The 20504-nt window shown below is 37.8% G+C and overlaps 1 protein-coding gene across 5 annotated transcripts; it reads left to right on the top strand.

The window, feature by feature from the left end:
• The first annotated feature begins 795 nt into the window (after window positions 1-795).
• On the top strand, window positions 796-19045 carry RBSN (rabenosyn, RAB effector). Of its 5 annotated transcripts, none has more exons than XM_074283829.1 (13): window positions 848-977; window positions 1438-1539; window positions 2215-2524; window positions 5762-5899; window positions 7146-7246; window positions 8738-8783; window positions 8882-9043; window positions 10198-10442; window positions 11511-11581; window positions 14134-14220; window positions 14928-15030; window positions 15847-15951; window positions 16317-19045. In XM_074283829.1, the coding sequence occupies exons 3-13, from the start codon at window positions 2377-2379 to the stop codon at window positions 17436-17438; spliced, it is 2328 nt and encodes a 775-aa protein (XP_074139930.1). In that variant the 5' UTR covers window positions 848-977; window positions 1438-1539; window positions 2215-2376; the 3' UTR covers window positions 17439-19045. The 5 variants fall into 5 exon arrangements, with proteins under 5 accessions (XP_074139929.1, XP_074139928.1, XP_074139932.1 ...); XM_074283830.1 differs by lacking the exon at window positions 1438-1539 and adding an exon at window positions 1828-1899 and having other exon boundaries at window positions 855-1060; XM_074283828.1 differs by lacking the exon at window positions 1438-1539 and having other exon boundaries at window positions 796-977.
• The last annotated feature ends 1459 nt before the right edge of the window (window positions 19046-20504 follow it).

The raw sequence follows: 20504 nt of genomic DNA, 5'->3' as shown, positions 1-20504 counted from the left end.
ATATAACTAATTACACATCTGTAACTGTATGTAACTATAGAATTATAACTATGTAACCATATATAACTAATTACACATCTATAACTAACTGTATGTAACTATGTGTAACTATAGAATTATAACTATGTAACCATATATAACTAATTACACATCTATAACTAACTGTATGTAACTATGTGTAACTATAGAATTATAACTATGTAACCATATATAACTAATTATACATCTGTAACTGTATGTAACTATAGAATTATAACTATGTAACCATATAAAAACTATAGCACTAATATAAACTACATAGCACATATAACTATATCTAACCACAGTCATATATATAAAATCATAGAACTGTCAATAACCACAACTTTCACTGTCTGTAACGACATATATAACCATACATACATACATTACAGGACTACATAGATCAGTACAACAATGCCACTGTATATAACTACCCATATAACCACACACCTATATGTTATCATAGAACTCCATAACCATGTAATTATGTATGTATGTGTGTGTTGCTAGTTTCCCCATCTGTACAATTCACTTTGTTCACTTTGGCGCTCCCTTTAGCTCGGGAGCTACGACCATCAACGCAGGGTTGAGCTCCGAAGCATCGTTTTATCTCCAGAACTTAGATTTTCCTCTTTCCCTCCCTCCGCTGCTGCTTCTTCCCACTTCCCTTTTTTTTACGTGGTGCCTGCGCAGACGCGCACGTCGCTCGGACTCGCTCCGCTCCCTCCCATCAGCTCTCCTCTCTCTCCGCCTCCGGTGACTCGATAACTCGGTGCTCGATCTTTGCGTGCGTGCCTGTCCTGCTGGTCGCGCAGGCTTTCTTACCGAGGGCCGAAGGAATGGATGCGTGATGGCCGCCCGGGCCCAGTGACAGGGAGAGAGGCGGAGGAGGGGCGAGCCGCCCGGCCGCGTCAGCGGCACCGGCACCAGCCGGGGACCCCCGCCGGCCCGCAGTGGTACTGAGTGCGCCCCTTCCTCCCTCCCCCCTAGTTCCATGGGCGCCTCCCGGGGAGGGAGGAGAGGCTGCGGGGGGCGGGAGGTGAGACTGGAGAAAGGGGGAGGGGGCGTGTCGACGCCGGGGGCAGGCGGGGTGCTTGTGGGCCAGGTAGGGATGTGTTTAGCAGGTGGAGATCCCATGGACTGCGTGCGTGGGAGGTCGTGTCTGTAGGTTGTGAGAGGAAATTGTGAGTGTGGGGAAGGGGGGCATCCTCCCGTCACCACTGATTAAGCGCCTCCTGTGTGCGCGGCACCTGCTTTGCTGGAGCCTGTGCCCCCTGGGGAAGTGGGGAGGTCAATCCGGCCCTGGCACGCGTGCCCCATCGTGGGGAGGAAAATGGAGAGAGGGGCCGCGATGTCGTGTGGGCTGGGGGCCCTTCCTGCGGCCCTTTAAGTGCAGGTCCCGTGTTTCCTTCCTAGGCAGCTCTGGACTTGTGACATCAGGATCGGGAGAGAAGTGTCCAGTCTTTGGTGCGACGCTTTATTTATATTAAGATCGCCGTGGTCCACTCGTGTTCTTCAGTACGCCAGAGTTAGATTTGGGCTCAATATAGGGGAAGTTGACTCCCAGCTAGCAAGGTTTCCCAGGGGAATGGGCGGTTTTCCTGCCCCCTTCACTGACCTCTTCCTACGAAGCTGCAGAGGACATGACCAGAGAATGACATGGGCTGGTGGCCTTTGAGATCTGAAATTACAGCATTTTAATACGGAACATGCAGGAGGGTCTGCACCGGGCAGTTGGACTGAGAGATGCAGATTTAATCTTGGATTTATTTATTTATTTATTTATTTTATTTTCCATTTCTTTAGCTTCTTGAGTGGACGTGGTCCACTGTGTTCTGAGGTTCTGGGGTCCCAGAACCTTTTTTGGGGGGATTTGAGGTAAAAACTACTTTCATAATAGTACTTAGACTTTTGAATTTCTAAATGCAGCAAATATCAATATGTATGACCCACAAAAACCCCTCAGTTTTTAAAGCTACAAAGAGTTTTAGAATCATGGGCCATGTGTTTTATTGGGGTCTTTTGGCTATGCAGAGAATCTCTGTCTTTGTAGAACTTTCAGAAGTTACTTTTATTCTAAATTCTAATTCATCAATTATCAAATGCTCTTGCTAAATTATTAAAGAGGAACAAAGAAAATGCTGGAGTTGAGTGAATCTGCCTGATCTAGTTTTTTTCCTATTTATTTTCCAGAATTCTCTTTAGTGTGGACAAGAAACTGCTCATCTAGGGAATAATGCTCTTCCCCACCATCTGCTTTTTTAAGCTGGTGTCACCAGACAACTTGGACCGCTGAGATTCTGTGCTTGCTTCTTGTCATGCAGCTAATTGGTATCTAGAAGTGATAGGACCATCATGGCATCTCTTGATGATCCTGGGGAAGTGAGGGAGGGCTTTCTTTGCCCTCTGTGCTTAAAGGATCTACAGTCTTTTTATCAGCTTCAGTCACATTATGAAGAAGAACACTCCAGTGAGGACAGGGATGTCAAAGGACAGATAAAAAGTAAGAAGTGTGAACACTGTTTTCATTGGACTCTTGAACAGTGAGAGATATAATGTTTTGCTTTTTCAGGTCACAGACTTTGCTTTCCTCAGAGTAGTTTAATAGTCATCAGCGGTCGTTACCGTTTTAGTTTTATAGTGAGCCTGTAAGAATTGCTAAGAGACTTGAATTCCTCTTCCATTTAACATGTTTCCACTTTCCTAATGAGATGATAATTTTAAATGTTATTTTTACAAGATTATGCCTAGAGTGATGGTGAGTGAGGGGATGGAAGATAAAGTGGTGATGGCAATGGAGAAAAAGTAACTTTATTCCTCAGTATGGAGAGGTAGCTTGGCTTAGGGGATGGAAAATTCTCCTTGAAATCAGGAGATCTGGGTTAAAGTCTCATCTCTGCCTAGGGGAAGTGGGGGAGCAAGTCAGTTAATTTCTCAGTGTTCTAGGTTACTCTTAAGTCTGTAAGTTGGTAGAGAAGATGCCAAGCTATATCAGAAGAGGTTTCTGACTAGGAGCTTCTGACTAGAGATAACTAAGAGTTTCTGACTAGGGATGCAATGAATTCACTGACCTCTTCCGAATCCCCTAAATATATTTCCCCCAAGACAACTCCCACCAAGTTGTCAAAATGTCCAAAAGCTTTGAAAATATGTGAGTAATAGCATCTTTAATGTGGCAATTTTGATTTGGGGTCCTCAGTGCTAGTTTACAATATGCACCTCTATCCTCTACAAAGAATTAGTATATAGTGATGTATGTTTATTACTAGTTTTTTATACTTGATATAACAGATAATTCTATAATATTAATTCACCAGTCAGTGATGGTATGAAGTGGGGCTTATATATTAGATTATCAATAAGATTTATTGATATTTATTAGACAGTGGGCTTATATGTTAGACTATCAATAAGATTTATCCTCCAATATCACCTGTCTATCTCCTAGTGCTTTTTAAAAAATCCAGTTTACACAGAAGTCCCCTCAATTTTTTTTTTTTTTGGTGGGGTGGGGGGGAAGAAGATGTGCAAACAAAAAAAATTGCTTGGATGGTTTCATAAAGTATGTTTACATCTACAATAACGTTTAGGGGAGTCATTCAAAATAGATGAACTTAGACATTGTTCCTTTTAAAGAAACCCTGAAAATCCTTAAAATTACCTCTATTTTCCCATTTTGGGATTTTAATTTTTATGTAATTAAAAGGTTAATTTATAAAGTCCCTTAAAGGTCCCAGGAAGTCTTTTGTAAAATGGAAAGGATGATCTTTGTAGTGACCTAAGTTGACAAGTTTAGATGCTAACAATAACATTTTGAAAATAGGAAACCAAAAATTAATGAAGATCCTTGTCAAAGTACATATCACATTTTCCCCTCATAATCAGACTTCACAGTGCTAACTTAAGGAGGTGGAAGCATCACAAGTATTGAACTGAAAAGAGTTAATTTTGAATCTGGTACACCTGGAGTTCATGGAAAAATTGTATGGCTAATTAATGTCAATTGTTAATTATGAAAACTTCTTTGTATGGGTCTTTGGGTCTTGATTTATTTTGGATCTAGTTATTATTAGAGTGATAATTTTGCTTAAATAGGGGAAGGTGTAGTTGAGAGTTGAAATTGACCTCTTAGTTATTTCAGAAAAGATTATTTAAAAATAAGGATGGTAGAATCATTTCTAATTAGTTTCCTGATAAAGGGCCACACCTGTTTTGGGAAGTTTGCCAGGAATTCCATCAGTGACATCCAATAGAAGGTAAATGGTATAATATGCCTAATATGGTGCTATCTAGCCTCATTTGCAAAGTGCAAATATTTCCAGTTGTCTGCCTTACACTTTTTTGTGCAAACTATATTCTTTCCTCCTTATTAATAAGCATGACCATAATACTTTTAAAACAGCTTTATTTACTTTTCAGTAGGCCTTATTTTTCTACTTACTTTAAAAAATACTATAGAGTCACTGATAATTAGTATGATTGCTTGATTTGTTGCTATTAATAATTCCTAAAACATTTTTATATTACTAGCATGACTATATTAATCCTATCACTTTATTTTAAAATTAACATTGAAATAGATATCAATTATAATCAACAAGAGGAAGTTGTTTTTAAACAATGTAATGGAGGTAGAATTTCTTATTTGAGCTTTTGAACAATCTTTCAACTAAAATGGTGTTTGCATGTTGATTTTCACAAGATAAATATATATACATATAAATATAGATGTATAGATTATTATGTATAGAATATTGTGCTAGTTGGATATTATGGAGAATATAAAGTTGAATGAAACTGGTGTTACCTTCAAGAAGCTTACAGTTGGGTTGAACAGATAAGATATGTAAATAAATAAAATACAAGATAGATTATGAAATTGCTATAGGGATTTCAAAATTTTTATAATCCAGAGAAGGGACAGATTACTTCTGGGGAAATCAGGGGAGGGAGGATTCATGGAGGAAATAATAAACAATTTTGTTTTTATATTTTATTCAGAGTTCTAGCTTATATCAATTTCCTTATATGGAGAAAAAAAATCTTAGAAAAAACATACACAAGATTAATAAATGCAAAGTTTTGAAGGCAAGTATATGTCTTTATGTTTAGTATATATAGAAAGGCTTTGTATTTTTGGAATAGATCAAAGCAAGAACTCTAAAGGTACAAAGTACTTTATTATATTAGTAAAAATTTCACCTCTAAGCACCAGAAATTAACTATTTTTGATATTTATCAAGTGCTCAGTTTATTTAGTACTCAATTATTATATTTATTACTATATTTTAGACTTGAATTTTGGCCAGAAAAAATCTTAATGTAGTTAAGCAAGGTTTAGTTTTTTTAAATTGCCAAATAATGTTTTTTATTAAATAGATTGCTTTAGAGAAAAATGCTGCACATCACTTGTCTTTATGTAATAATGTGTTATTTGTTCTATTTGTCCCTTTTCTGATCCTTCTGGAATATTTAGTGATTTTTCATTAGACATAATCGTTTTAAAATATGTCTTTTTGGGACAGCTAGTTGGCGCAGTGGATAGTGCACCAGCCCTGAAGTCAGGAGGATCTGAGTTCAAATTTGACCTCAGACACTTAAAAAGTCCTAGCTGTGTGACCCTGGGCTACCAAAAAAAAAAAAAAAAGTCTTTTTTCAGAGGTTGTCATCCAAACTCTGAGTCTCATTACGAGGGTTTTAGCAATTCATTTGTGTTGTTTGGTTCATTTTTTTCCCCAAGGTCTGGTCCAGAGGGCTAAGAAAGCAAAGAATAAGTTGTTGAAAAGAGAAGATGATCGGTCAGAGTCTGGGACACAAGGATATGAATCTTTTAGTTATGGAGGGGTAGATCCATACATGTGGGAACCACAGGAACTCGGTAAGAAAAGGCTCTGTTCCAGTAAACTGAAGTAGCAACCTGTATTGATTTTTACTGAGATGTTTAATTATAGTGATAGCTACTGATTCCTTTTGAAATGAATTACACTTCATGGAGCTTAAGTAGCCACAGTATGATATAGCCTGTAATAGTTAATGTTGGTTATTATTGGTATGTTTCCTACTTACATTGTACAATCTACCATGGGAAGTATTATTCTGAATTGTAAAATTGTAGATTCGGATGCAAATGAGCATAGAAATTTTATCCAAGCTAGAGGGAGGGAATGGGAAGATAGAGAGTCTGCCAAAATCTATCCTGAGATAAGTCATATTTGAAAACCTAAAACAGTGCACTAGAAACCCAAATACCAATTGTAGTCATATGAAATTTTACTGGATATTTGGTGTCATGGCTCATGATTGTTAGTAAATAATTGTGTAAAATCAGGCATGTTTTGGGCTCTAACCTAAATTAACTTATGGCACAGTTGGAAGAGTGAAGATAATAATGTTGGTATTTTTATAACTTCAAGGTTTTTAAGATCTTTTGCATAATTCTCATTTGACTAATAACAACCCTGTGAGATGTCTCCATGTTACAGATAAAGAAACTTCCACAGTTCAGAGACGCTTGTGGTCACCCAGCTAGTAAATTTCAAATGTGGAATTTGAACCCAGGACTTCTGGATTCTAAGTCTAGCACACTGTGTATGCTACTGCTTATGGATTTAGGCATTTAATCACTAGTCATCTAATTTAGCACATATAAAGGGCTAAATGGTGCCAGGAAGGAGCAAGAACTCTTGGAAAAGAGTTTTCCATAAACTTATTCAGGGAAAACTTCATGGAGATGTGTTTTAAGTAATCATTGAGGAATTTTAGGCTGGGGGAAGAACATGAACAAGAATTCAGAACTAGGAGTGATTTGGTAGCAGAACTGGTGTTAGGAATAAAATAATAGGAGACATTAGAAGGCGGTGAGGACTAGAATTGAGAGACCTTTTTTGGATCTAAGATTAACATGTGTCACTGGAGCTAGTCAGTTCAGCATGGATGTCCTATTTCCAATTTAAATATGTCTAAAAATCTAGGCTTTTCATCCAGTTAAAAAATTTCATTGGAATTGAGATAAGGAATAAATACAGTGTAAATAAATAAATAGTTTCCTTTACATAATTGATACAGAGCTCTGCAGATTAAATGAGAAGAATTACATCTTATTTCTCTTCCCTCTCCTCTCTTAGGTGCTGTGAGAAGTCATCTTTCTGACTTCAAAAAACATCGAGCTGCCAGGATTGATCACTATGTTGTTGAAGTCAACAAGTTAATAATCAGGTTGGAAAAGGTAAAATGTTTCCTCTGAATTTTTGGGCAAGTATATATATAGATTTGGTCATGGAAAAATGAATAATATGCAAATGTATAATTTTTGTGACTAATGTTAATTTATAAATATTTCACTTCAAATTCAAGAAGATTTTAATAATCACTGGAGTTTAGCAATAATCGTAATAATAGCTAACGTTAGTACAGTGGTTTAATGTTTCAAAAGGTTTTATATATAATTATCTCATTGGATCCTCACAATAATTCTGTGAAAAATAGGTGCTAGTCTACCCATTTTACAGATGAGGAAACTGAGGCCAAGAATTAGAGGTAAAATGATTTGCCTAGGGTCACATGGTACAGAATAGGCTGATTTTGCTAAGGATTTAATGCATGCAGCAATATTATCATGGTCTGGTTTAAAGAATGCTAGAAGTACTGATCTGGAAACAAGGGGACAGATCGAAACAATTTAAATGATCATATTGATTTAGTTGCTCCATCTACAGAATAAAGGGATAAGACTATATACTCTTGAGTCCCTGCCAGATTGGACAACTTGGCCTTTTTTTTTTTTTTTTTTTTTCTGTTTTGTGTCTAGAACCATCACTAAAGACACACTTGATTAACAAGCCTTTTAGCTCTCCCTGTTGCTGCTTTTCCTTTAGTTGTCCTTATTGATAATTCTGTAATTGGGTATATTGTGTTGTTTTATCTAAAGGATGTGTTCCTCTCTTCCCCATCCCCAAAGACTCTCCCTCCCCTCCCCAAAATAAAACAAACCTTTTTTTATGAAGACTTTTTAGATTGGGATGTGTACATCATGTAGTAACACATTTATACATAGGCCTTTCTATCGTTTATTGTAAACTTCCTCTGGCACCATTTTGCCTTACTTTAGTGCTCCAGTGATCTGATCTTATTTATGTGAATGCTCTCTTCACCTGGGCAAATGCCAACTTTTCTACAATTTAATAGAAGGGTTATAGATGTTGCTGTCACTTAAAAAAAAATCACCTCTAGTTAGCTTAGTTATGACTTTCTCTGTATTTAGTCTGATCCTTGGAGAACACATATACTTTGTCGTTGCACTCATTTTACTTTGTTTCCTAAAAATTTATTTTCTACCACATGTACATTAGCCTGAGGGTATTGTTGGGCATTTTTGCAACCTCTATGCAGAAATCATTGTGTATTTTTGGGAAATGGGGAATGAGGAGAAGACACCCTCAATTTTCCAGTTGAGATATGGGAGTATGGATATAGTAGAAAGTGTTATGGGGAAGGGATTATTATCCTTTGTGTGCAGATGACATAGAATTGACTGCAGAGCTCACATGAATCTGTTGAATGAAGAATAATTTTTTGATTAGTTGGTTTTGGATTACAGATAGAGTTCTGAGGACAGTTGAATTATTCTTTTATGTAATAATTGTCTTAATCATAATCATAATCACAAAAGTATGCTCATTACTTGACTTCTTTTATTTGGAATCATTTTCTCTGATAGCTTACAGCCTTTGACAGAACAAATACTGAGTCTGCTAAAGTAAGAGGTGGGTTCAGAATGTTTTCCCAAGTCATTTATCATATGTATTTGACTGACCAAATCAGTTTCAAGGATGTCATCTGTGTTTTTGTTTTTTCATAAAAGCAATAGAAAAGTCAGTGGTACCATGGGTCAACGATCAGGATGTTCCTTTTTGCCCTGACTGTGGAAATAAGTTCAGCATTCGTAACCGCCGTCATCATTGCCGCCTTTGTGGATCAATTATGTGCAAGAAGTGTATGGAACTGATCAGCCTTCCCTTGGCAAGTATGTAACATGGGGTGAATGAAGGTTTTTTTGTTGTCCTGTGCTGCAACTAAGATGTTGGTAAAGAGAGTGAAGGACTAAGCTTACTGGCTCTACCTTACTGAGAACATTTCATATTTAGAGCCTTGACATTAGTGGAACAGATTAAAGAACTTGATTTTGTATTTTGATACTGGTAATTACCATTAGCATCAGAACTATATACTAACCAAACAAAAATAGAACAGAGGTTTTTTTTTTTTTTTTTTTAAGAATTAGTATATAATGTCTCACTAATTGATCAGACATTGCTGACCTTTCCTTTGTGTATAATTGGCAAGAGTGTACCTGGCCCTTTGTTAACAGAGATGAGCCCTTGAGAATTGCATGAGATGATAATGTGTTTTGCTTTTATCCTATCAGTGTTCTACCAACAACTTAGGACTCTACTCTCTGAGACAAAGTGCTTGGGACTAGAGCTTTCCTGATTATAAAGGAAAACTGCTTCCCATTTATTTGTTCAGTGAGTATCTTATTGAGGACTTGCTGTAGTCATGCTGCAAGTCCCTGTGCTTAGGAAAAATGAATGAGGAATGCTTCCTGCCCCCTAGGAAGTTAGGGTAGAGAAGACAGACAGAAATGACTGTACTAGAGGGATGAAGTACTCTTGAGGTTCAGTTGAGTTCAGTTTATTTTAAACTGAATAGAAAGAGGCTGGTGACTAAGGAAACCTTGAGAAAGATGGTATTCGAGACAGTTCCTGAGATAAGAAGGGATTCTATGAGAGAAAAAACAGGATGAGCAAAGATGAGGAAGTAGGAGAGTGTAAGGAATGTTCAGTGTATCCTGGAAAGTTCATTTTGATTGATGTATAGAATAAAAGAAGAGAAAACTGAAAAGTGGATTGAGACAGGATTAGAGAGGACCTGGAATGCAAAGCTGAGATGGTTTAGTAGGTAGGAGGGAGCCAGGCCCAGTTCTAGCCTATAACCCCCATGAAGTTTATCACAAAAGGGAGGCTGGATTTGAATAGTCTATTTGCGGTATTATAATTGAACTACTTGGAAAAAGTTCAGTTCCCAAATCTGAAGATACAAGTCTGAATAATGAGATGGAAGAAGGGGAAATTTGATTTAGGGTCATTATTGAATTACTTGTGATTTGTGTGTTTCCAGGCAAACTCACCAGTGCCAGCAAAGAGGCCTCCTTGACCTCCCATAGCAGTCCCAACCAGTCACCTAATAGTATCCATGGTTCGCGAAGGGGCAGCATCAGTAGCGTGAGCAGTGTTAGCTCTGTATTGGATGAGAAAGATGATGAGCGTATCCGCTGCTGTGGACATTGTAAAGAGGCCTTGCTTAAGAGAGAGCAGCAGATTGACGAGAAGGAACATACTCCTGACATTGTGAAACTTTATGAGGTAGAACATTGTTCACTTTCTTGGGGCTGTGTACCAAGTGGATATTGGTATATGCAAAAAAATATACCTAATAGTACAATGTTTACTTAAATTTAACTTCTTTAAGCAGCAGCTTCCTCTCTTCAAGTTATTCCAGATCTCCTGTGCAGGGTTGGGGTCCTATTTCTAGCTAAGCGGGGTATGTGGCAACAACCTGGGTTTCCTCACTCACTATTGCCAACTTGTGACTAGGAAAGTGAATGTCTTGGTGACAATGAGAAATGGTGGCAGAATGGCTGAAATGCATAAAATAAGATGGGTGAAGGCCAGAGGCAAGGCTGGATGGACCCTTAGCCTTGGTGAATTGTCCCTGGTACTGGAGGACTGATTGAGATGCTGGCCTTGTCATGTTTAAGACTGTCTACATACCTCATTTCCTACTTTATTAATGATTCTGGTAGCAAAGAAGCATGTGGTTTTGTCTTCCCCATTTGTCCCACCCTTGGTTCAGGGAGAGCTGAAGCCCATCTGCCAATAGTTGTACTTCTTGTTCTGGGATTTGTGTTTTTGCAGATTTTGAAATCCTTGTGGGTAAAAATGCTGTGATTTCCTTTTTTTTTTTTTTTTGGTAGAGAAGGAAAATTGGCAGTTGCTGCCTCTGTTCAAGGACTTCATTACTTCTGTTACTTTTTAACCCACCTCTTTCTCTCTCTCTCTCTCTTTTTTGTACATAATTACTCAGATCTTTATTTCCATGGGGGGTAGGGGAGAAGGGGTATACAAGGATTCCATAAAATGTTTTCTGAAATCTTCTTGCTTCAGAATGGACAAAAGCACTGGGAATAGTTATTGTCAAGGAAAAGTGAAAGGATCAGCTTTTCCATGATGCTGAACAAACGGGTTTATCACTTGACTCATCTCTGCTTTACTCAGGGAAAGAAATTCTCTTCCCTTCTTTTCTCTTCCCTTGTTGAATCATTTGATAAAGAAATGGTAAAGTGACATGTCTTAGCCTCTTGATCTAGTTTGTAAGTAAAATCTTTCTTGGAATGGAAAAATCACATTTTCCCATCATTTTTTCTCTTTCAGAAACTACGAATTTGTATGGAGAAAGTTGATCAGAAAGCTCCCGAGTATATTAAAATGGCTGCATCACTAAAGTAAGCCACCTTGCTCTCTATTTTCCATGTTGGTAAGGTGACACATTTTGGGTTTTCTCTACTAGATCAAGTTTTGTACCTGAAAAATAAAAACTTTTTAAGATCAGCTAATAAGGATAATAATAAAAATATTAAGTACAATTAATATGTGTGTGGGGGGGTATCATAGAAAGGCTTATGAATGTTAAAGCTATAAGATGCTTAAAGATCATGTACTCCACATTACTTTATTGTGGAAATGGAAAAATTGAGGTCTTTAAAAGTGATTTGCCCACAAATATGAAACAGATCAGGAGCTTGTGTTTACTTAAATTTAACTTTGACTTGAAGTATACACCTGACTTTTCTTTCATGGCTTCCTATAGCCATGTAAACAAATACATGTCATGTCTCATGTGAAGAAAATCAGGCAGGTTAAGTATAATCAGTCATCTGTGTCCAGTTTTGCAGATTTAACCACTGTAGGAACTCTCTCCCTTTTTCCCCCCTCTGCTGATGTAGGCTTTATGGCCTGGAGACCTCCCATCCCTGCCTCGCCCCATCTTTGTTCCCTAGTTCTCATCTCACCAAAGTGTCTTTGAGTATTCAGGAGCAGGGTTCTTGGTGGTCCTGGGTGATGGGAGAGAAGGCACATCCTGACACATCTTTTTTCCTCCTTGTTATCCACATGTCCTTCCTTTTCCTCTCGCTTTTGTCTTTTGGTGTGATTGGTAAAACAAGGAAAGGAAAGGAGACAGGGAGAGAGAAGAAAGAGGAGGTGGGAAGTTGGAAATACTCTTCTGCCTTTGTTCTGCACCACCTCTTCCACCCCTTTTCATCCTGTGGAGCATCTTAAACCTTGAGGCTTTTCATATCTCGTCCCAATTTTTCTTGTTCCATCCTAATTTTGCTTCTTTCTTGTCACAGTTCTTCATTCTTTCCCATAAACCAGTTCTGAAAATGCAAAATAGAGGTGGATAAGATTTTATGATCTCTTTAGATTGACTTTAAAGGGACAAATATCTTTGGAGAACTGAAAAAAGACTTTCAGTTCATTGGTCACAAATTATCAGAGACCATTTTGCAAGTATAAAAGACTCAGAATGTCAAAGAATGTCTATTCTAAGCCCTTCTTTTAAAGAGGAAGAAGCTGAAGCTCAGACATAGCTGAGCAGCTCTCCTCACTCCCAGTTCATTCTTTTCTATCACATCATGAGGTTATTGGCCATTGAAAAGAATTATTTTTAGGTCTAAAACTCACAGCTTAAAAAAAAAAAGTCAGCTTTGCCTTGTAGGCAATAAAATGAAAGAAAGCCAAAACCCTTTTCAGTTTGCTCAGCATAACTCAGCTGTGGCTGAGTAGCCATTTTCAAGACTGTATCAGCTGAGAGATCTTTGAAATGTATTTCTTTTGCTGCGATTGCTGTATTAGCAAACTGATTTTGTTTAGAGGAGGCAGCTTATCAAATGAGGAACATTTGAAAGAACTGGGTAGGTTTAGCCAGAAAAAAACAGACTTAGGGAGACAGGATCATTCTCTTTAGTTGTCTGAAAGGCTGTCATGTGGAAAAGAGTTGATTTGTTTTTTGAGAACTAGAATTAGTAGTAAAAATTAAAAGAAGGTGGATCTTCCATCTTAAAAATGAGAGCTGATTAGCTCCAGAATGAGCTACTTTTATATGTAGTATGTAGGCTTCCCCCACTAGAAGTATCCAAGCGAGGTCAAATAACTACCCTCTAAGGAGGTTGTAGAGGAGTTACTTTTTATTGGACAAGAGGTTAGATCAAGTCAGCTTCTACAATCTTTCTATCTCTGATAACTAATTGACATTTTTGTAACCTTTTAAGACTTAAAAAGTACTATTTTCACAATAACTCTGAAGAATTTTGTTGTTGGCCAGTTGTTTCATGTTCAACTCTTTATGATTCCATTTGGAGTTTTCCTGAGGAGAGAATTTGCACTGCCTTGCTGTGGCCTCTAAGAGGGGAAATTCTAATTCCTTTCAAATTTTATTTGCTTAAGCCAACTGTTTAGAGCATCTCCCCATGCATCTTATAGGACATGGTATAATTTGCTAGTTTTAACCCAACTCAGAGAGGCATTGTGTATTGAGAAGAGCACTGGATTATGAGGCATTTGGGAGACCTGGGATCTCTCTTTAGCATTCCCTTATGTAATTAAATAAACCCTCTGAAAACTTACTTAATTTCTCTGGAACTGTTTTTTCATTTGTAAAATGGAGGGTTTAGATGAGATCCTTTGAGTTCAAACCAGATCATTTGAATTTTGTTTTGATGGATAGTTTTTTAAAGCCTAATTTCAAATATATTGTACTAGGAGCTATAAACTGAAAGCTCACTTCTAAAAGAGTCATCTTCTCAATAGTCATTATCTTCTTTTCAGCAAAGAAATATTACCTTATATAGAAGGTCTTGAAATGCCACTTTTACCTTGGAAATATCTTTGCTATCATTCATTTTGTGATACAACTTTTGATTTTTTTTTATAGTTTTTTTTTTTTTTTTTTGACAAGATGTGATCTAATGCAGATGAATATATGCTTTCTTCTCAGTGCTGGGGAGACAACCTACAGTCTGGAACATGCTAATGACCTCCGAGTAGAAGTGCAGAAAGTGTATGAATTAATAGATGCTTTAAGGTAAGGTATTTTTAGAAAGAGGTGTTGAAAATGAGGCACTTGGATCAATTTAATACCTGGTTTGCTTGGATAGTGTCCTGAATTTATTTAAATGTTATGAAGCCATTGAAAGGAAATATTTTTCTGGTGTTTGTGCTGGAAATGTGCATAGTTAAAAGTAAAGATAATAACTTTTATGCTTTTATATCGTGGAAGCTTCCAATTAGATTTTTTTTTTTTTTCTTTTTGGAGAGGCAATTGCAGTTAAATGACTTGTCTAGTCTTGCCTGACACAGCACTTCTGTCAAGTAACTGTCAAATGTCTGGGCCAGATTTGAACTCAGGTCCTTTTGACTCCAAGGCCAGTGCTCTGTCCACTCTACTATCTAACTGTCCCTAGTTAGATGCTTTTTTAAGAGTAGTTTTTGGCTTCTGGATGAGTCCCTCACACGTTTTGGGGTTTTGCTATCAAGAAGCAAAGAGCATGTGAGGGGTAGAGGGACATAGCTGTCCTTTGGGATAACTGGGACTGTAACAACTCTATGTGTGCACACATGCGTGTGTGTGTTGAGTGTCTGCATGTCATGCAGTGTTTTCCAAATGTGGAATATTTGATGTCATTATTGGTTTTTTCTTGCATATCCTCAGTCACTCTTTGCAAAATAAACTGCCATTGTGTTTTCATTGATGATGAAGCACATTACATTGATGTGTTTATTTTAATTCAGTAAGAAGATTTTAACACTAGGCTTGAACCAGGAACCTCAGCCACATCCCAGAGCTTTGCAGCTCCAGAGAATGATAAGATATTCAGCTACGCTTTTTGTACAGGTAAAACCCTACTCTTAGCAAAGCTCTGTTTAGGCATTTTATTCCTAAATATTTCTTCATCACTGTGGCTATTCCTTCTGAGACAGGAATACTTTAGCCATTTTCTGGGGAGTTCACTGACAAAAAAAATCCCCCTCTACCTAATAGTATTTAATTTTTTCAATTACATGTAAAGATAATTTTCAACATTCTTTTATAAGATTTTTGAGTTCCATATTTTTTTTTCTCCCTCAATCTCTTTCTGTCTCTCCAAGATGGCAAGAAATCTGATATAGGTTATACATGTACAATCATATCAAACATAAATCCACATTAGTCATGTTGTAAAAGAAGAATAAGAACAAAAGGGAACCAGAGGAAAGAAAAAAAAAATGAAAATAAAATGCTTAGATTTGGATCTAGATTATGTAGATACTGATAGTATTTTCTATCATGATTCTTTTTGAATTATCTTGGATCATTGCATTACTGAAAAGAGCTGTCTGTCATAGTTGATCATCTCAAAATGATAAAAATTCTTAATTGTAAGTGGAAGTGTTGAATTTTAATAATTTATTTCAAAAACCTTTTTGAAAGAGAAGTTAACATGTATGGTTTGTATAGTTTTTTAAAAGAAAAGATTCCCCTATTTAGAAGTGAAGATTTGAGGTTCAGTGTTGGGTTTTTTCCTAACTATTGATATCATTCATGTCTTTGAATTCCCTGAATGGTCTAAGGGAGGCTACGTCTCATGTTCAGAATCTAAGGTCCTTTACAGTTAAGTATTTATGTTCAGCCAAATAATTTTATTTCAAAGGAATCTGTGATTCTTTGCAGGAAAAGTTACTTGGTTTGATGTCACTGCCAACCAAAGAACAGTATGAAGAATTGAAAAAGAAAAGGAAGCAGGAAATCGAAAGGAAACTGATCATGGAAAGACAGGTGAAGCCAGTTATTGGGGCTTAGGTTTGTGCTCAACTCTTTGGGAACTGTTGATTGTAGTGCTCAGTTTAGTGTTACTTCTCATAAACTTGGGGCTGGGGGCAGATGAGCTTGCTCTTTGTTTTCATGTTCTGTTAGTGGATTGTTTTTATTTTTGTCGTTACCCATTCCTGTTTTCTACCATTGCTTCCCAGTCCCTAGAAATACATAAGAATAAATGTAGTAATTGTCCTCCTCCCCCAAATTTTGAACTTCTTTTAGAGACATTACTGGGATTCACTTGTATAAAACATCTGGCAGTAACTTCAGAGATGTAGTCTCGTGTGATAATCTTACTGTTTCTTTCCTACATTTGGACTTTTTAGGCTGCTCTAGAACTACAGCGAAGATCAGAAGAGAGACAGAAAGAATTGGTTTCCCGAGGTGCAGTGAATGGAGAAGAGACTTTTGTCCATAAAGGTGCTGTGAGGAAAGCAGAGGGCTGGCTCCCCATGTCCAGTGGGCCAGGCCACAGTGAGGAGTCAGACCCCCTCCTGCAGCAGATCCACAACATTACGTCTTTCATTAAGCAGGCCAAGGCAGCTAGCCGGATTGATGAAGTACGCATGCTTCAGGAGAACCTGCGGCAGCTCCAGGATGAGTATGACCAGCAGCAAACAGAGAAAGCCATTGAACTATCTCGAAAGCAGGCAGAAGAGGAAGATCTGCAAAGGGAGCAGCTGCAGGTTCTTCGGGAAAAAGAATGGGAGAGGGAGCAGTCCCAGGTACTCTCTCATCACTCACGGACTCATTCTTTAGACTTCAAAGACAAGGTCTTTCAGCAGGAATCTGGGATGGAACCTCAGAACCAGATAGCACATGTTTTGGACCTGGGTCCTTCTTTGGTCCGAAGTAATGTGGCTCTTAAGAGCCCTTATCCCAACTCAGTCCAAGAGCCAAATAAAGAGAAATCTGTGTTTCCTGTGCTTGGTCAAGAAATAGTGAAGCAGAATACTGGGGTATATCAAAATGAGGCGGCTTCCTTGAACCCCTTTGAAGAAGAAGAAATCTCTAGTCCTGGAAATGAAGACTTTACTAATCCATTTGCAGAAGATGGAGGTTCTTCACCTCATTCAGCTGTCCCTAGTGTTAAAAAAGAATATAATCCCTTTGAAGATGAGGAAGATGAACCCCCTGGAGATGGAGATGGCCCCATTCTCAATCCCTTTGAAGTGGACGACCTTCCTTATCAAAAGCATTCCAACCCTCCCAATCCTGGCAACCCATTTGAGGAGCCAGCCTCCACTAATCCCTTTGACATAGATGACAGTGAGACTGAGAGAGAAGAGCTCATAGAGGAAGAGCTGCTTCTTCAGCAAATCGACAATATCAAAGCATATATTTTTGATGCTAAGCAGTGTGGCCGCTTAGATGAGGTGGAAGTGCTGACAGAGAATTTGAAAGAACTGAAGCGCGCATTGGTCAAGCAGAAGGAGAAACTTAACTGATGGGAGCAGGCACAGGAATACCACCTGTGCCAGGGGTGCTCACGAGGTAGTCTGAGAATGGGAGCAATGGCTGATGGAGGCTTCAAGTGGGGACAAAATAAGGTGCACAGAATTATGAAAGGGAATCTGCAATTTATGCTATGCACTTTTACTGAGGTGTTTCCACTAGCTTAATAAAAAGGGGTACATGAACAGGTAAATACGCATTCAATTGCTGTTTTCCTGTTCTTATTTTTTTCCCCCTCAAGAAGGGATTGAAACTAGTCCCCACAGAATTGTTATCTAAATGCTATGCAAGTCTGTGGGGGCCAGAGTAGAACTAGCTAAGGTCACATAGGCCGGTTTTATTACTTCTCTTTTAATCATTATGCAGTATTATGGGGCAGCCTTAAAAACTGGCCTTCCATCAAACCAAGAATAAAACTTGGTGTACTAATGCAGAGGTCTGTGATCTCAAAGGGAATACGTCATATTAAAGCTCCATCATGTAGCTTACTAAAAACTCCCAGCTATTTAAGAGCAGGCAAAATTCCCTTGTACTATGGCCTGTGTCCAACTTTGTAGTTGTTTACTCTAATAGAAACATGGCCTCTGATATTAGAAACAGACATTAGACCTTTCAGCAATTTTCTTTTTAGGATATTGAGTGGAAATATTTCTGGGGGGGAGGTAGGAATGAGGGTTGTTGAGTAATGGAATGTTAAAATTCCTCTCTAGGCTTTAGCCCTTCTCCTTATTTCTGAACCTAAAGTGGCTTGCACATCCCATTGTCAGCAAGTCAATTGAGACCCAATAGTTGGCTGCTGCTGTTGGGTCTACAAGCACCATCTCGGGGAAAACATAATCCTAAAACTTTATATATAGTGGCAGATAAAATGATGACATATATATTTTTGGAAATCCTTGCCTTGAAACTTTGGAAAAACCACTTCTTATTACTTAGGCCTCTTCTAGCACTTATGGGAAAAGGAGTATATTCTTAAAACAGAGGAAAAGTTCAGATATCTTTTGGGACAGATTGGTCAGTTCCATATATTGCTCCCTCAAGGTAGTGGGTCAGAGGAGACATTTTCACCACTGCTATTAGTATTACAAGAGTTGTATGTTTTGAAGCACAATATATGATTGTTATAATACAGCTGCCTAATTTGAATTGTCACAATTGCAAGGCTAAAAAGTAGAATATTTAATTTACCCCTTAGTCACAGCAGTTCTTAAGAACAGAACCTAAGTAACTTTAAGGGTTAAATTTAATGTAGTCCTATGAAGAACTGGACTTATTTTGCCACATTCATATTTAAGTAGAATTCTGGCAGTAAAACTTGTGTTACTGACTAAAATCATGTACCCCATTAAGTTTTTGTGATCTGAACCAATTTCTGTTCTTTTGGTTCTCTGCAAAAGATGACAAAAATCATCTCTCTGTTATTAGTGAATGATTGTTGCTCATTATTATTTCTATCATGGAATTTCTAGTAGGAATTTTAAAAAAATCTCTTGAAACTGTTCAGACTGCTGTAAAATTCTGCACATTTTGCCTCTACTGTCAGTGAAAAGGGTTATAATTGGAAGGAGAGGGCACTTTTTGCCTTATGATTCTGATTAATGAAGAAGAAGAAGAAGGAGAGAGAGAGAGAGAGAGAGAGAGAGAGAGAGAGAGTGTGTGTGTGTGTGTGTGTGTGTGTGTGTGTGTGTGTGTGTGTGTAGGAGGAGTATTTGGGATGAACAACACAAATATAATCAAGTGGTTTAGGGAACAAAGCAACGATGTGTGTAATTGCTACTGTGTTAATCAAGTTTCAATTGTATGTTACTTAAATTGTGGGCAGAGCCAAAGTCCAGTAAATCTTCTAAATGGACCTTTCTGATTTCCAGTGTTTTTGACTACACGTGTTTAGGATGACAATATTGCCAGGATTCTTCAAAGGATGTGCGTCTCAAATGATCATTTTCTTGTGATAAAGGAAGAGTTTCTTCATGGAAACCTCAAGAACTAAATCCCTTTTTTTTTGTTATAATTATACTATTTTTTCCTATGAGGACTGCTTTAATTGGCAGTTTATATTAAAAGTAATTGACTAAATTTACTCCTTGAATCAGTAGTTCCTAAACTTCCAAGAACACTAAGAGACATTTATAGGGAATGTTTTAGACTGAATTTATTGAATGTACTAAATAAAATGTCTATTTCCTCACAGGAACAATATTACTCCAAAGCCGAGTTCTTCTGGAACCATTTTCATGTGATAGAAACACAGGGGCATTTGGAGGATCAGAAGTCTTTGTGACTGATCCTTGCTATCCACTGCTTACTGCCCCTTAATCCATTTCTCGTGCCAGCCCAATGTCAAAGGGTGATGGGTTGTGGATTTGAAACTAGTTTTAAGCCCTTGCCTTCTGTGTGGATGTTCTACCCCTTTGTCAGCTGTCTGAGCCAAGGCAGTGTCATCTCTAACCAGAGATCTGAGATGGGTGAAGCTGGAGGGGTTGGTCTATTTTTAGCTTCTCTTCTTAAAAGTAGAGAATGTGTTAAGACACATTTGGGTTTTATACATCAGATAAAATTGGGTTTCTCTGCATTATGCTTTGTATTTTTCCTGTTTAATATACACTAATCAAGCATACTTATTGTACATGTAGCTCGGTGTATTTTTGCTAAGACGCTGAAATGTACCTTTTAGGTCTGTGTCATTGTGGTCAATGTGGTAGACTAATCCTCTTGGCAGTCAGGTAACTGACCATAAGCTGGAAGCTTACTTGTTTGTACTTGGGCCGTACGGGGATACAGTCTGATAGCTGAAAAAGCCACCTGTCCCCAGAATCATGTAGTGTTGATTTGTACGTTTGCATGCACTATGTCACATCCTTGTACTGAAATGTAAAAAAAAAAAAATAAAGTAACAAATTTTAGTGGTTGTGTGCTTGAAGTTAAAGTTAAGCCTACTTTTAAGGAATGAACAGGAGAAATAACTGTGAACCAAGGTGAATAACTGAGCTGGGAATCAGGAGCTGTGAATACTAATCCTGCCCCACTGTGGAAGTGGGTAACTAGCTAAGTACCTTCCT

The sequence above is a fragment of the Sminthopsis crassicaudata genome, chromosome 1, assembly GCF_048593235.1.
Source record: "Sminthopsis crassicaudata isolate SCR6 chromosome 1, ASM4859323v1, whole genome shotgun sequence".
In the NCBI taxonomy this organism is placed as follows: Eukaryota; Metazoa; Chordata; class Mammalia; order Dasyuromorphia; family Dasyuridae; genus Sminthopsis; species Sminthopsis crassicaudata.
The sequence above is the reverse complement of the archived record's forward strand: the minus strand, read 5'-3'. Positions and strand labels throughout refer to the sequence as shown.

Excerpts from the sequence above, each read along its gene's own strand:
- RBSN (XM_074283828.1), top strand. The coding sequence starts at position 2,377 with ATGGCATCTCTTGATGATCCTGGGGAAGTGAGGGAGGGCTTTCTTTGC. Across the intron at positions 2,525-5,761 it reads TGTCAAAGGACAGATAAAAA|GTCTGGTCCAGAGGGCTAAG; the intron begins GTAAGAAGTGTG and ends TTTTTCCCCAAG. Across the intron at positions 10,443-11,510 it reads ACATTGTGAAACTTTATGAG|AAACTACGAATTTGTATGGA; the intron begins GTAGAACATTGT and ends TTTCTCTTTCAG.